Source organism: Aythya marila (assembly GCF_965140915.1).
Source record: "Aythya marila genome assembly, chromosome: 2".
NCBI lineage: Eukaryota > Metazoa > Chordata > Aves > Anseriformes > Anatidae > Aythya > Aythya marila.
The window spans coordinates 21,561,689-21,578,880 of NC_139043.1; the positions used below are offsets into that span (position 1 = coordinate 21,561,689).

At 34.5% G+C, this 17,192-nt stretch overlaps 1 protein-coding gene across 2 annotated transcripts in view; it reads right to left on the reverse strand.

The window, feature by feature from the left end:
* Positions 1 to 318: 318 nt before the first annotated feature.
* Positions 319 to 17,192, reverse strand: part of STAM (signal transducing adaptor molecule) — a 35,530-nt gene continuing 18,656 nt past the window's right edge. The window contains exons 5-14 of one of the 2 annotated variants that reach the window (XM_082753873.1): positions 16,579 to 16,725; positions 16,213 to 16,303; positions 14,155 to 14,347; positions 13,762 to 13,856; positions 12,428 to 12,516; positions 10,694 to 10,781; positions 8,887 to 8,941; positions 8,394 to 8,547; positions 6,433 to 6,454; positions 319 to 5,470 (exon numbers count right to left, since the gene is read on the reverse strand). In XM_082753873.1, the coding sequence (XP_082609999.1) occupies positions 5,334 to 5,470; positions 6,433 to 6,454; positions 8,394 to 8,547; positions 8,887 to 8,941; positions 10,694 to 10,781; positions 12,428 to 12,516; positions 13,762 to 13,856; positions 14,155 to 14,347; positions 16,213 to 16,303; positions 16,579 to 16,725 (1,071 nt within the window). In that variant the 3' untranslated portion in view covers positions 319 to 5,333. Of the gene's footprint in view, positions 5,471 to 6,278; positions 6,455 to 8,393; positions 8,548 to 8,886; positions 8,942 to 10,693; positions 10,782 to 12,427; positions 12,517 to 13,761; positions 13,857 to 14,154; positions 14,348 to 16,212; positions 16,304 to 16,578; positions 16,726 to 17,192 lie in introns of both variants that reach the window. The other variant, XM_082753872.1, reaches the window with a different exon arrangement.

A 17,192-nucleotide genomic window follows, 5' to 3' on the forward strand; every position in this document is an offset into this window, starting at 1 on the left:
TAAAGATATATAAAGATATATATATATATATATATAAAAAGAGGGTATGCAGCATACTTGAAATACATTTAATGTGTTACTTAGATTTTAACTGAAGGAAGTTAATCACAGATGAAAAAATTCAAAGAGTAAAAATTCGATCAATCAACAACAGCAGTGGCAAAAACACAACAGCAAAAACCCATCCCTCCAAGAAATCAGAAAATTTGATTTAGTGTTTTTCTAACAGACCTTGCCCATTGCATCCCCAAGTCCTTCCAGCAAAGTCCTTTTCTAATTATTCTTCTATGAAATGTATAAATTGACTTTGCAACATAATGAACTAAATACTCCAACTTTAATATTTTGCATTCATACCAAAAACAATTAACAGTTTTTACAAATAGTGTTATTTACTAAAACAATTCTTGTACAACAGTGCAGTATATCTAAATATATACATATGCCAACATCAAAGGGTGCATCAAACCAAACAAATCCAAAAATGCACTTTGCTACTGTGTACACTTCATTACAACCAGAAGAGACTGCAGCAGGCTTCTTTTCTTTTTCGTGACTAAGAAAGAAATCATTTGGGTTTCCAGAAGCACATGCAAGGGAGAAGAACAAAAACTCTTACCACCTTTTTGCTAAGGTGGTGGCATGAAAACTGAATGATACCTGCAATTATACATAGTAGCAAATGGAATGTTTTTAATTACAGATGTCTTAATTTAGGAAACAAGGCTGAAAAAAAAAATATATATAGTGTTTTTATTGAAGCAAAAATTTCAAATTTCAAGGCCTTCCAAGGTTTTACTATGCTGTTGGATAGTGTTAACGTAAATATTCTTCATCACAGCTGAAACTGAAAAAGGAGGATCTGTAGTGTGAAGATGGTCAGCTTTACTAAAATTGAGTAACAGAGTAAAAAATGATTCTGCCTGCTGTTAGCAGTGGAGATTTTACGTTGATTTTTTTTAAACTCCTCCTGATTTTTAAATTGAAAAATCACGCTCCCTTGTTCTTCAAAAGAGATGCACTTTCTCCAAAGGAAACTGCAGTTACGTAACTCAAAGTGCCATTGTAGCCACTGTAATTAGAGACATTCTCTTCCGTTCTGTCTGTGAAACCCAGCAGATGAGGAATACAGTATGACCTTTAAAAATGAAGACAGCACAGAAATCTTTGAAATTAGATTGAAAAAAATATAGGTAAGTGATATTAGAAAATACTGAAAAGAAAAAAAAAAAAAAAAAAAAGGAAAATGAGGTATTAAGCAGTTCTCCAGTGTAAATCTGATGTTCCTGCCATCTAGATGAAATCAGAGAGAACTACAATAGCAGCCTAGATTTGATTGGCAAAATATGTACATGCTATTAAAAGCAGATTTATCTCCTTTGTTGCATCTAACCATTTGCAATCTGACAGAATTACAGGAAGTTCTGGTTATTCAAATCCATTTTAGTTCACAGAATCACAGAATCACAGAATTTTTCTAGGTTGGAAGAGACCTCAAGGTCATCGAGTCAGGGTACCATGAGGGCCATCAATATGCTGCTCCACGCCTGCTGAGAAGCATGCAGTAATTCTTCTGTTCTGTTCCTTTTACTGTTTTACTGCTGTATACAGACTATCTGGTGACATTAAATACACATCTACATGGGTAACAGTTATTAAGCACAGGTGGATAAATACGTGGTAACTGCAACTGCACACTCTTGAACATACTGCCATGACATCAGTGCAGCATACCAAATTTTAAACACACAGCCTCAGTATTTTTCCTGGGACGCTTTACAGTATATCTTTACATCTTTGTTATGTCCACAAAAACTGAGATGATACACATCGGTAAACAAACTTCGTTTATAGATGTGAAATGTGCAGAAGGCACTTTACAGAGTTTGCTCCTGTTCATGAAATCCAAGCTACGAAGGTATCCCTCCTGAAGTTGATGTTTTTGTATTCCTTAATGAAAGGGTTAAACAACAAAGGGTTATACAAAATATCATGAAAATATTTCAGCCTTTCATTGACAGTTTACATGTGAAGAAACAAGACATTAAAAAATTAGTTCTGTTGGAACACGAATGACCTGTCTTTTCCTGGGATTCTTAACTTTTAGATTAACTTCTTGACACTTAACTTCTTTGCTAAGAAGCTTTTCCATGCAGTAGCTGTACATGTGCTTTCCCTCCCTCACAATACTCAGTGTTCAATACCATAGTGAGACAGAACAGACAAGAACTTGGTCAAAACAATGCATAAATAAGGAAATTCAGAACAAATCACAGCAGAAAAGCACCAGCAAGGTGCTACACCTCCATGTAGATGATACTGTATCATCAGAAAGGTGAACTGAAATTGATGAATTATCAGTTAGAGAGGATAAGAGAGGATGAGTGAAGTGTAACAACAGCAGCTAGCAAAGCAGGAGGAGACATCACTAGATGTGATACCGGAGTGAAGGACACAACTGAGTAGGCAAAACTATCTTCCTGCTAAATGGAAAAAAATCTACGTGAAGTAATACAGCTCCAAATTCAATTTAATCTGAAGATTGCATCTGAAATGAGAAAAATACAGGATGCAATAGAAATGCTAAGACTGACTCCAAAAATCTAGTGATCTACTACACCAATTGTGGACAATGAAAACTTATTTTAAGTCACCTAAAATTCACAGATTTGTTCCAGAAGATATTTTAGAGCAGTGACTCTAATAAAGGCATTAAAAATATATATATGTATATATATATTATTATGATGAATTTAGATGGCATTGCATTTTCAAGTGTTTTTTGGTCATGATGAACACAAATAAAAGTGGGTTTTAATTTCTTTAAGAAATGGATAAATGCCCCAAATCAGTAAGTTGGAAGGCAGAAAAAATGAAGATACATGTAAGTTTTCAGTGTTAAAAGAAAAAAACGGGAACAAGCATTTCTGTATTAAGGTAAAAAGACTTGAAAATTTTTTAAAACAATGACAAATTAGCAATATAAAGAATTTTTGCTGTATATTATACAACATGTGAAAAACTAATACAAGTCATCAAACTCAGCTGGACTATTTTGATGCTTCAAGCTCCTTCTTGCATCAGGATGTAAGAAGTATAGAGCACTTATTTTCATTTTTGTGTAGAAATTATACACTTCTATAGACTGTTTCTCTGCTTTTGGAATACCTAAAGCATATAGAAGACACTAGCTAAATGATACTGTATGTGCTTTCTACAGAAAACCACCTCTGATCACTTTGATCTATTAAAAATAATCTATGACAGAATGGATTGGAATTATTTTTCTTTTGGTAGCATTTTCTTTCAAATTCCACAGACTCTTGTGGTAACACCAAGTACTGATGTACTGACAGTTTGTGAGGGTGCTTAACAATTCCGGAAAAAGGAGAAAAAAAAAAAAAAAAAAAAAAGAAAATACCAATAATAAAAACAACCAGTTGTCCTGGCTAGAACATCACCAACTGGGAAACATCAGGTATGGGCCTGTTTTGTAACCACCCTGGCTACAAAGTTACGCAAATGAAAACATCATCAGGCAGAACACACCACTGTTGATTAAAATAGTGAAACAAAGGCTTGTTAGGTAACTGCTTGTAGGCAGACAAAGCAGGTAACTGAGGTTAACTTACAGTATAATTACAAGGGCAACATTTAATTCCAGAAGCATCACACTAAAATACAGTACACAAAAGCGAACGATTTCTGGCATACACACTAACAAGACTGAGCAAACAGCTTTGATGTTGAAGCCACAAGTTCTTTTGCTCTAACCGGAATTAGTCACCAGAAAAGGTAGAGGAAATCAGGATGCATTAGTAGATTGAATACAAATGCAAAGTAACACCAGTCTTTGTACAAGAAACTCTGATCAGGCATATCAGAATTCTGCCTCCCATAACCGTATTCCTTTTGCAGAACCTTGGCTGTAGAAAGAAAATATTATGCCTTGAAGAGCCACCTGGCTCAGTTTCTGAGAAATGCAAGGGTTAAAATAGGCTAATGCATGTTGCTGCAAAAGAAAATTCAAAGTAATCTGAAAGTCAATGAAATCACGAGGCCTCGTAAAACTACTTATACTACTAAATAAACTCAAGTGGTAGAACAACTGGAAATTGAAAAATTAACAGATGTTTAAGGCAGAAGTGTTTGTGTTAGAACAGTAAACAGAACAAATTGCTAAGCAAGGCCACAAGAGATAAAGCCCTGATAGTTTGTTCAGCAAAGAGATTTAAAAGTCCATCATTCTCCATTAATTCTCTAATTAAGAAGACTTGAATAAAGTAGTGTTATTCATGTTGTGTGTTCCAGTTTACAGCTCCGTCATTTCTCCTCCAACTCAATTTCTCTGTCTTTGGTGTACTCTCTACCAACACATACAGAATACAGTTCTTGTTCTCATCGTTAAAAAAAAAAAAAAAAAAAATTGGAAAAAATAAATTATGTGCTTCTCATGATAAAATGCAAAATCCTGATCTGTTGTGTGGTCCCAAGATATGTTTAGCAGCCTCTGAATAGTAGTTTTAGTTATATGTGAAGCAGAATCATAATTTGCTGTTATCCTCCCAGATCACTTACTAGTTAACTTTGGTAGATAAAGCCATCTAATAGTCATGACACATTTGTGTTCAGTTCAAGAAGTAATGAAACCTAGATCCAGTAAGTTTGGAAATTCATATATAGACCTTAGCTCGTGAGTGTAAGTATGATACGCAGAATTACCATTTTCCCTGCGTTGGAAAAAGACATCACATCTGTCATAAAACTAGATAAAACTATGAAACATGGTTGTCAGTTCATGATTAAAATAAAATAGTAATGTAAATTATTTTTAACATTGTGTTAAATATATTCACATGATCACCATAGCTATACGAAATGACCACTACTGCAATCACACACTATATGTACATAACACGTATGCCACAACAGTTTGCAAGTGTTGAGCTTTCACAGACTAGCCAATTCTACCAGACATAAATAATCTTGTACCAATTTTTAGGCATTTTAAAAGGAATTATATGTCCTAAATATATCTGTTCCTCTGCAAAATTAAAAAAAAATCCTAAAAAGTCAGTGCAAATTGAACTTGTTCACCAAGATAGATTCTTATTAAGCTGGGGATAAACAAAGTTTAAGAGATTAAAGGAAGAAACTCAAAGCATTGTCAACTGCCTTTAGCAGAGGTTAAAGGAGATGAGGAATCCGAAGTCCTGGATCCTATAGCAGAGCCTTCTGTGAATAAGTATGCTGTGGCTGTTGAGGTGGCGGAGGCTGTGGCTGTTGTGGAGGTGCTTGTTGACTGCCTGTTGTCTGTGGCAGAGACGTAGAAGCTAAGTTATAGTTTGGCACCTGGGACATATTAGTTCCAGCATTCTGATAAGCAGCAACATCAACAGTAGCAGGTGGTGGACTGTACACTGAAGCTTGGTTAGAGTAAGTGTTTCCAGCAACAGAGCCAACCATTGCACTGAAAAATAAAATAAAATATTTAAATTAAAAAAAAAAAAATTACCAACAGAACAGCAAGACAACTTTTATTGTTCCTTTAACTGTTCTATATACACACACAGGAAAAGCTACCTCCTGGCTCCGGACACCTTGCATACATAAAGCTGTAGCCAGTGAATATTCCAACTAAAATTTAAACATACTCCTCAGATTTAAACACACCTAACACATTTCTAATAGTTTTAAAACTAAAATAAAACAGATTCAGTCTAATGTGCAATACAGAACCCCATCCATTTTCTGTTCTGGTCATGAAAAAAAAACAAAAACAAGTGTTTCATACGGCAAAACAAGTTTGGTGAAGTGTGCAGAAACTTGGTTTATCTGTTTATTTGGCATGTCTGACCACCCTAAATTTGGAATAATTTGCAATATTTGAAACAAGTGTGACATAATATACACTATCTCAAAAATTACGCAAAGCTAGACAGAGCAGCAGATAACTTTTTTAAAATAAATTTCAATTGACGTTTAATGATGAAAATTATGAATACAGCATTTTCTCTAATTTTACATATACACATGTATGTACATATGCATGTATGTGTATATATATATGCACACACAAAGAAATGTTTGAAAATTGTCAGGAATTTTTACCAAATACACAACACCAATAAAAAAGCACCACTGGAAGTAATTGCACTTAAATATATTTCAGTTGTCATTAAAACTATATTTCTAGAAGACAAATTTTCTCCTTCAAATATGTAGTCCTTTATGTTTAAATTGATTTAGGTTTAAATAGGAAAGTAACTTAAAATTACTTTGTGTAAGACGTTTGTGCAGGCTGGCCAGGCAGTACCGAGCTGGCAGATGGAGTAACTGTGCCTTGGCTGAGGGAGGAGAGCTGTTCAGGAGGAAGATTATAGCCTTGAATATGGCCCATCTGTGCACTGCCTGCCACCAAATATGCATTACCTTGAGGTTGCCCCGGATAAACCTAGGAAGTTAAATAAAAGAATATTAAGAATAAAATAAAATAAAATTTTGGTAGTTAATTTTGGTGAAGAACTTAAAGACAGTCTCTCAAAACTTTTATTACAGGTATTTTAAATAAAAAGTGACTGATTGTCTTCTATTGGGTGCTGCAGTACAAAAAAATACTGGATTTGTAAGGACACTATTTGCATTTATAACCTCAGGCTCTAGTACCAAAAAGGTCAGACAGTTCACTGGACAACTTGTATTCCTCATTTTATTTCAATTACTATCATTCATGTTAGTTAGTTTCATTCCTCTTCTGAATGAAAATACTGCTTATGTTGTATAATAAATAGCAGTCTAAAGCAGAGGTTTTTGATGCCCAGAAAACAGCTCTACTTAGTGAAAGTTAAAATGAATGGCGAATCACACATCATTTTCCTACCTTTAGCTAACCTATAATTTCTTGTAACACCTGAGACTGCCATTGTGAAATTGTTTGAGGGGGGCAGAATGAAAAAAGAGGTTTTAAGAAAAGTTTCAATTGAAAATGAAGTTTTACAATTAGCTGGAGGGAAAGCTTGCCAGTAGATGTTTCAACTAGATTCCAAATGAAGACTAAATTTCTAAAACCTATGCTTTTGTTCAGTCTGAATTATCTGGCTTAACAAAAATTAAGAGAAGAAATTATCAGGTCTCATGCATAATTGAGTTCATATAAATTAACATCATACAGCCCTTCTATCTTAAGATCCATGAGTCTCTTATAACATTTAAAAAGTGTAGATCAATATCGCAAAATAATTTTAGAGGCCAGAAAAGGCAGGAGACCTTCTAACTTTTCAGGACTTTATAGTGGTTCATGTTCAACCCCAAAAATCCAGTTTTTCCTTTTGAGAATCCCCAGAAACATACCCGTTAATAAAATATTGAGATTACTTTAAAAGAGTTGTGACATGATTGCTTGTATAATATGCATGGTACACAATGTTTTCCTTAATGACACTGGGAAAATGTACATTTTTTTTTAAGAAGACACTGAAAGCAGGGGCATATTTGTAGGAAGCTAAAAACTAAATCTGCTCCAATGATTTTATAATACTGCATGAGCATTAATAAGCTGAAATTTGTTTTTTTTTTTTTTTACTTACTAAAAAACAAAGTAAACTATTGAAATAACAACCTGAAATACATATTCCTACAAAGAAGAAATAAAGCAAATATACATTAGACTATGGAATTAAAAGCAAAATAAAAGACAATGCTCACTTTAGGGTGGAGTGTAACTTTTAGGTGTAATTGTAATTTAAGAATTACAATTCTTAAACAGGAATTTTACTCCTTTGATTCTGTACTTTCTTTGACCCACTATGCAAAGGCCTAGTGAGTTTCTACTTTCCAGCTGTTTATGTGTGACTCAAAACAGGACACACTTTTTCCTTGATCAAAATAAACTGAGCAGAAAAGAACTAGAATTGTTAAAACTAGCAAATAGAAAATCTCTAAAGCTTGCAGCTGAAAACACAATATTCTGTTTTCATACTGTGCTAAGAAAGATTTGCTAGTTCATTTTAGAATATTTCTGAAGGAGCAAGATGATTTTTAACCAAGTGTTAAGGCAATGAATTTTCCTAAATAGAGGTTTCCAACTTCTAGGGTGGAGGAGTCAGCAGCAGCAGGGCAGAAACACGAAATACATAACTACTTGCCATCAACATGCCCCACACTATAGAACTTGCACTTTCTTACAAAATCAATACTTTATTTCAGTACCGTACAGAAGTACATTGTAAAAAAAAAATAATAATAATAAATAAATAAATAAAACAGAAGTACATTGTAAAAAAAATAATAATAATAAATAAATAAATAAAACATTTCAGCCAAATTTGAGCAAATCACCTCTAATCTAGTACGTACTTGATAACGTCAATGGCTCTTAAAGCTTACATACGTACCTGAGAGCCAGAAACGCCAGATGACGGCATATAATACTGTTGGTTTTGTAGCTTTGCATACATGGAATACATTGGGTCCTCATTCATCAACTTGTTATACAAAGAAAGAGCCTCCATTGCTTTAACATTGAGCTCTGAGAGTTCTGAGTGCTTCCTAGAAAATACATTATATAGCTTATTCTACAGTCTAGATAACTTCCGTACAGAACAGACAAAAGAGAGGAACTTTCACAAGGGGTGATAATCAAAATTCTCCTACTGCCTGTCAAGCGATGCCCGTTAAGTGCCATAATGTCAAATGGTAGAATACTATAAAATGCTATACGACCTTGAAAAAAAATAATCCTTCAAGACCTCCTCCCAGATGAGAAGATACTAATAAATACACCTGTCTTCTTTACCAGTATTGACAGAAATGGCTGCGTATATTTAAGTAGCAACTCTATTATTTCTAAAAACGTGTCTTAATTGAGTCAAAACACCTATGTTTTACCTGTCTATATCTTCCAACTTTTCATCTATGAGGGGTCCCATCTGGTGGCACATTGCTAGAAAAGAACATTAAAATATTATCAGAGTAATAAATATTTCTATATAGCAAGTCAGAAAATAGCTTTAAAATGAATTATCGGATAGAAATGTGTAGATGCAAAAATAAAGAAAAATGTTTAAAAAGAAAAATTATGATTAGTCCTATAAACTATATGCTAAAGAATTACAGTAAGAGATGCAGTTTCATGAACAATTTAATAATGAGATCCAGTTGAAGTTTTCAATAATAGCACAGAGAAAGAATCCCAGTTTAAATAGAACAAAACAACACATTTAACATCCAGGGAGTGTAAATTAACATCCAGGGAGTGTAAAGCAGTATCAGCTGTAGACACTTGTGGCACATAAAAAAGGTAAATAGAATGATGAAACTATTTTGCATTAAAAAAAGTTCAGGTAATCTGAAAGGTGATCTTTCTTCAAGGAAGAAAATTTGCCACTGGAACCTTGATTGTGTGCTCCATCAACATTACTACCAAAAAAATTGCCTATTAAAACAATGAAGGGGGAAATAGACTGAAATTATTCAAATTATCTGCACAACAAAGACACTAACAACTAACAGCACATTGTGATTTCACTGGAATCCTAACTGTGTGAGGGTGATCCTGTCAGGTAAGGCTTTTTCAAACCACTAAGATATTACATGCAAAAGCCAACACAAAGAAAAACCTAGCAGAAGTAGAATGGAAGAACATTAAAATAAAAGTGCACCTCCTCACCCCAACTTCCAGCATAAGGACATAGGGCTCATGTAACTGCAAAGCAAACAACAATTAACTAACAGAAAGTCTGATTTTGTCACATGTAAAATAAAGAGGAAGGAAAGCTAAAATGGGATACTACAGCTTAACCCTACTTCAGAATGCAAAATGTGCCTACTTCTCCAAGCAATGAATTATTTACCAATTTAAGGTAACCTGCTCTAGGGGACCTGCTTTGGCAGGGGGGTTGGACCCAATGATCTCTTGAGGTTCTTTCTAACCCCTACAATTCTGTGATTCTCTGAAAAGACTGGAGATATCCAACACTTTACAGGCTCAAGCATCTTTTCTTGCTCAACTTCTACATAGATTCAGAATCCCCCATTTTCTTAAAGTCTGATCCTATCTGGATTGTAAATTAAAGCCAATATTCTGTTCCATAACACGTAGTTTCTTTACTTCCTTCTCCAAGGTTCCCTTCTAAAACCTTCGCTGCATCTATTGACCCAGATAGAATGGCCTATAATGCCTCTTTGAAGAGGTATTCTGAATAACTTTGAGTCTAAAGGACAAGTCTTTGTAGTTCTCTGGAAGGTATTCCCTAATTCTAAAATCCTAATAGGAAAATGCATGCAAGTGAAAAGCAAGTGGCTTTAGGATGGGCCCACAGACCCATCCTAAGTCACAGAAATATTTTTATTCTTCTCATGGAATTCTCTTCACATTGCTTTTTCAACTTATGCTGTGCTACTCCGTGAAGGAAAAAAAAATGGAGAAAATTGAATTAAGTATTTCTGGGTCTTGAAAAGTAAATGAAAATGTAATATAAGGTAATTGAGAGAAGAGGATAATTTCTTCAAATTAAAATACTGCATTTTGGTCTCTTAGATATGGGAAACAAGAAGTGAAAAGACAGTTAAGGCTTAAGCACTTTCCTCAGGCATATTTGCAGCATGTGAAACAAGCTGAAGTAGTTTCAATTCGTTTTGACATAAGTAATTACTGGAAAGCAAAACAACAACAACAAAACTGAGATTTTCTTACCCTCAAGATGAAGCAATTCTGGGAGGTCAGGTTGGTCATCGGATGGATCTGCACTTTGTAACATCTGCAGAAGTTGGTCCATTTTATCCTAGAAGAAAAATTGTGTAATTAGTGTGGAAGAAGTGGGGGAAGAATCAGCAGTTTCAGAACAGTAACTTAAAACAGCTATTTACAACATCCATTTGGGTCTCCTGGAACTGGGAAATCATCTAGACTAGCTTTAACAAATGAAGATATTTCAACAAGGAAAAGCCAAATGATAAAAAATTGATTAGTAGCAGCAAGTGGAATATGCAGTATATCCCTTTAATTTTAGAAGTCATTCTAAACAGTATTTCCTGAGCAGTTTCCATTTTTCCATTCTGCTTATTACATATGCAACACTACCACCTAGTGGGATTAGTGCAAATGTTTTGACAGAATACCCTGAGTAAAGAAATAGGTACTTAAAACTAAATTCACTGAAGAACCAACCCACATTTTGTACACACATGATGCCTATCAGCACACTAGCAATGTCATAACTAATACATAGGAAAGAGTTTTTTAAGATGATGTTCGGAGGGGTTGTATGGTTTACTTCAGAATCTCACATCCTCGATTAACAAGGTTAAATGTAAACTATTTAAAAAAAATACCAAGGGAAAAAAATGAACATTCATAAGCTCTTCAGAAATTATGCCTTGCTGTAAATTATACTGCTTAACTAAACAATACATGTAAATGATTAAGAATCACTTTTTAGCTGAGTGGCATCAAACAGTCTTAACAGGGCAGAGTTACATAGGCAGTATAAGACATGATTTTTCTTCCTCAACCCCAGGAAAGTGTGGATAGAAGCCAAATGAACTACTTCCTAAAAAAATATTCCATGGGAAGTTTAACAACAAAACAAAATGCTTATATGCAAACTAACATGAACTCATCACAGAAGACAAAGCTGAAAGGCACCTCAACACAGGCCTGAGATAAGTCATTTCTGCAGATTACAAACTAAAAAAAACCTCTCTGGAGGAAGACTACCTGAGAAAGGGACAGATGAGGCAGGAGATATACAGGATTTTAGGAAGGCAGTAACTCATTTTTTTCATTTCACAAAACAATGAAATAACCCTAGTTGAGAAACATATAGAAGCTCATGAGAGAGAAAGGAAAAAAAAAAATCTTATGACAATAGCACCCTTGGAAAAAGAAAAGGACAGGGGAAAACAGCTTTGGCTGAGAGCTCCTGGGAACCTTGCAGTATCACCAAGGTGAGATTGTGTGAATCTTAATGGATACGTTTTAGACCAACAAAAAGCTCACAGTTTTCACAGAAGGAAGTGCGGGAGAAGACAGCACTGGTTATACTAGAGATAAATCTAAGGGAGTATTTATAATTGGTACATCTGAGGGGTCTTGAGGTCTTTAAAGCACAGCTTTAGAACAAACATGACTCCACACCAAGCATCTAGATGGGAGGTAAACAGTCGTGGAGTAGGGCCCTAAATTGAATGCAGCCTCCAAATTCAGTTTCAGAAATTCCTGAGAACTTCAAGGCAAATGAACAAATTAGAGCACTGTAGATGCTCATTTAAAAAAAAAAAAAGTTCAACTTTTCCTTCCCATTTCTCTTTTGGTTACGCTCTCTTGATATTTCAAACTGATTACTTTGGAGGTAAAGTTTGAAAGGGTTAAACATCGCATGTTTAAGCATACCACTAGTTGAAAAATCAGTGGCTGTATCACACTTACTTCATCAATATAAACTGGTTCGGGCTCAGGTTCTATTGTCTCTACTTGAACTTCATCACTGAACTGCACTGTTTTCTTCTCGGTTTTCACTGTAAGGTAAAGGCAGATCTTTATTTTATAAAATAGAAATAAACAAAGCAATGACAACGTTTCACAGCTAGCATGTTACCTAAGATCTTTGGATCTGAAAAATCTACTGTGAAAATTTTAAAAATTATTTTGTTGACATTATTTTGTCCATTGAAGGACAAAAGCATCTCCACAGACAAGAAATTTTCAGAAATAAATCAATAAATTGCACTAGAAAAAGACATCTGTTCACACAAGGTCAATAGAAACACACGTTTTAACAACTAAATGTCTTTATTATAGTCTCCCTCTACATAACACTGCCTAATAATAAATAATCAGGAAAGCAGACTAAGAGTGATTGGAAGAAACAGGGCTAGTGAGTAAACCTTACAATAAAAATGGTAAAATCATCCATGACAAACTGGAGTCTTCTTTTCCCCAAAGTAAAATACAGAATGGAAAATTGTCAAGTTTTGCTATTCCTTCTCCATCAAATATTGTCTGCAAAAGCATCTCACTCCTCTGTTGCAGAGGACCCACCAAAAAAGCTGCCATATACTACTCTTACCAATTAGCCTTAATACAGAACATACAACCCCAACAGGGTCTAATTCTGCTGACCTGCTCACACCCTTGACACACAGATATTGAGAACACAAGAAATTCATCTTTCAAACCCATCCAGTTTACAGAAATTAGATTTAGCGTCTTAAAACTTTGCCTAATATTATTTTATTACATGCTTAGAGTATGTTAGACTGATAATAAGTTGATACAGAGAGATAAATCAATATGCAGCAAAAAATTCCTTCCACATATATACTGATATAATTTAGATTTCTTACACCATTCGAGCAATGGAAATCTGTTTCTGTCTCCTACCTTCAGTTTTTCCTTGATTAAATATGTACTTTTGCAACCAAGTAAAAAGACAGTTTGGAAAAAAACCTGCTGTTGCCTACAAAATTTATCTATCTGTCTATGAAATTGTTAAATGAGTCTCAAGGAAGCTAATGACAAAGCCAGCAGCAGGTAGCATCCTATTTTTCAAGAGATGCCAGCTTAGGTAACCTTGGTCTGCCACACAGAGACATGACTGTGAAAGCACAGTAAGGGCTCAGTTTTACTTCAAGCTTTACATTAAATTGCAATTGAACCTTTCCCATTCAGGGATCACAGAGATAATACCTGACTACAGAAGCATCCCTTGAGCCAAGGCAAAGCTTAACTTATAACTTATAAGTAAACATAAAGTTACTTACTCATTTCTGGCTCAGCAGAAAGATCAGCTGTTACAAAATTAGATGGAAACAATCCTATACCCTGTTGAGTTTCACCCTTCCACCAGTTTGGATCACTAAAAGATAAATACATATTTAAAACCCCATACTGACATGGATTTTTTCCAAGAATTGCACTGTACAAGGCATTTTTATTACTTGTACATAAACACAATTTGCATATATGCAGAAATCTTTATATATTAATCTTTATACCATTACATTTCTGTGTCAAAAATCAGAGATAAAATATTTAACGTATAAATGTATTTAACTGCAATGGTATTCCGATATGCTTCTACATACCAGACACCATTATTCCTGATCGATTATTAGAGTCTAAACCACTTCTAGAAAGCATTCTGTACAAGGTACCTGTCATCGAGGATAGTTATAAGTTCTCCAGCTTTAAAGGTTAATTCGTTGTCTTCAGCAGCCTCAAAATCATAGATTGCACGAACCTTTCGGCCCTCATGTTTGTGATTTGTTAAAAGACTTGAGGTGCTTGGATACAAGCTGGAAAGTGTTGTTTGCTGTTGCCTTTGTTCTTTTAGTGACAATTCAATAGCTACAAAAAAAAAAAGTTATTCAGATAGGTTATGAAAAGTTCTTAATCTGAAAAAGTTATCCAGATGAACATTTGCTTTATAAATGCGTTGAATGATTTGAAAATTTATCTCTATGAAAACTTGTAGTATAATTCCATTTTTTTGCATCATAACCAACTTCTGACTTTCATTTATAAATAACAGTAAAAAGATGAAAAGACGTTTTACAACTATAGAGCATAATTCCACTCCTAGTTACTGAGACTTTCAACATGGACAGGAGGAATGAGTAGTACTTAAGCACAATCAGGATAACTCAGTGAAGTGATCCATTTATTATTATTACTATTACTGTTAGCGTCTTAAACAGATATGCAGATCTACATTCTAACTAGCATACACGAGGTTCAACTCTTCCAGACTGCTTAAAATGCTAAAAAGATACAGCTGTTTAGCTGCACACTATTTGTCTTTTAGATCAGTAGGCTTTAGCCTAAATCAGACAATCACACAGATTAATTAAGGTTGAAAATTAAGGTTGGAGGTCATTTGTTCCAAATCCCCATTCAAGCAGGGTCATTTAGGGCCAGCTGTCCAGGACCACGTCCAGATGGCTTTTGAATATTTTCAAGAAAGGAGACTACCACCTCTCTGCAACCTACACCAGTGCTCAATCACCCTAACTGTAAAAAAAGTCTGTCCTTAAATCATAATTTATAGAAAGCCTTTTGCTTGTCTATTTGTCTATCCTTTTTTCTCTCCCTATCTCTCCTGGAATAATTTTATAAATTGCTTTATCATTGTCAACTAAACTTCACTAAGCAGAAAGGTTTCGGTCATAATAAACTCCTCCAAATTTGTAAATAGATGACCATGTATAAAATGGGACAGACTGAGACACAAAAGAATTGGACAAACGTTAAAGAACCCATGCAGAATCTGAACCTTGAGACAGAAAACCCTTGAAAACCAGACCTTGGTGGATCAACTACTGAAGAAGCCACAAGTAACATTTACAGATGGGCTAATGGTGATTTAAATAGGTCAAAGTTATATTAGACAATAGCTAAATGAAGAATTTTTCTATCAAAGATGAGAAACTGCAAATATCCACCATCTACTAGCACAAGGTCTTCATTCATATAATGAAGAGTCATTAACTTTAAGCCAAAAGCCATACTACATACAAGGTCTAATTGATGCCTTTATGTTGCTGAAATCTGAACACTCTGTAAGCCATACGGATCAGTCTAGTCTAAGAATAACTCTTTGCACACGGTATAGGATCATTAAATTATCTTTAAATATACCTTGGTACAACAGTAAATAAATAAATAAATAAAACACATCCTAGCTTTGTTTACTGGGACTGCACTGAGACATTTAACAGTCTGCTTACAGCAGTCAAAGGCTTAAAGTCATGTTAAGTACATTAAGGAAGCATTATTCAAAGAAATACAAAGTTTAAAGTAGCACACCCAACCTACTGAATCCAACTTCGCATACCACTTATACTATAATCCTCATGGTCTGCTTCAATCAAATGTTTAAATTGCAAGTGAATATGCTTCATTGGCCCCTGAGAGAGGGAAAATTCAAGTGCAGAACTTGTATCAAACATTTACATTATGGAAAACATTCTTAACACGAGGTTTTACAGATTTTTACGTTGTTTTGGTCTGGCAAGGGTTAAGAAAATCTGGCATTATTCAATTTTGTTTTATACATAGAATAAGTTTTGATCTCTAACCCTCCAGAAAGGAAGGAATAGAAATCATATCTACAATCCATAAATACACTGCACACAGTGAGGAAGGAAGCAAAGTTCCTGCCTCACTAGATACTTACCAACAAATTATTTGGGTCAGCAAGTAAACGTACTCACCTTTAGCTAAATCCTCCTCTTCCTTTTTGTTAGCTACTGCACCAGGATCTTTGGCAACTAGTGCTGGACTTGCTTTTGCCTGTTCAGCAGCCTAACCAAAAAAAATAAAAATGTAAAAGTAAATTAATTGAAAAACTGTGACAATGCAGTAAGTTCACCGTTTTGATTTGTATTCATCTGCAATATAAAAATAAAAGGAAAACAGGGCAGTTCAACTCACATATGAATGTTTTATTTAGAAAAGAAAGATTTTGTTTTGTTTGCTAAATGCATTATAGAATTCAAGATTACAAATTTTAAAATACAGAACTGAGGATAAAAAGAATTTTTCATTCCTTTTAAGAACCACCACAAAACGTATTGTACCTGTGAACCAATAGCTGGGAAGGTAACTCCTTGCTCTTTAAGATTTTTTATCATAGCAGATATTAAACTAAGCTGCGGGTCATTCTTGAATTCATCAGTCCATTCCACCATAAGGGCTTTCAGCTTTTCACAAACTTTTGGATGACCCTGCAGAAAAACAAGCTAGTTAAATAATGTAGGAATCTATTCTTAATTCTTAAATTTCATGTAATTTCATATTGTTGTCAACATAAACTGTATAGACACTTTAAAGTCACATATATTACTAAGTGATGTTCTTATTAGAAAAGGGACACCCTTTAAGCACCCTTTTCAGTACTGTGTTTGATGGCCTTCACGAATATCACTTAAACAATAAGGACTAGCCCCAAAACAGAGTAAAATAAGGTTATAGAAGGTCCTGTGTTATGTCCATTTGTATACTTATAAAGTAGTCCCACTACCCACGTGAACAGAATACATAAGTCTCAGTATTGTGAAGTGATATTCCGGAAGCTTTTTCTCACAGTCTTCACAGTCATCTTGTATCCTTCTGCCCAAATCCCCCCCTTCTCCTTTGTATCCCCTCCCAAAATTTCCAATCTTGCAGAAGTAGATTCCACTCCAATTTCAGG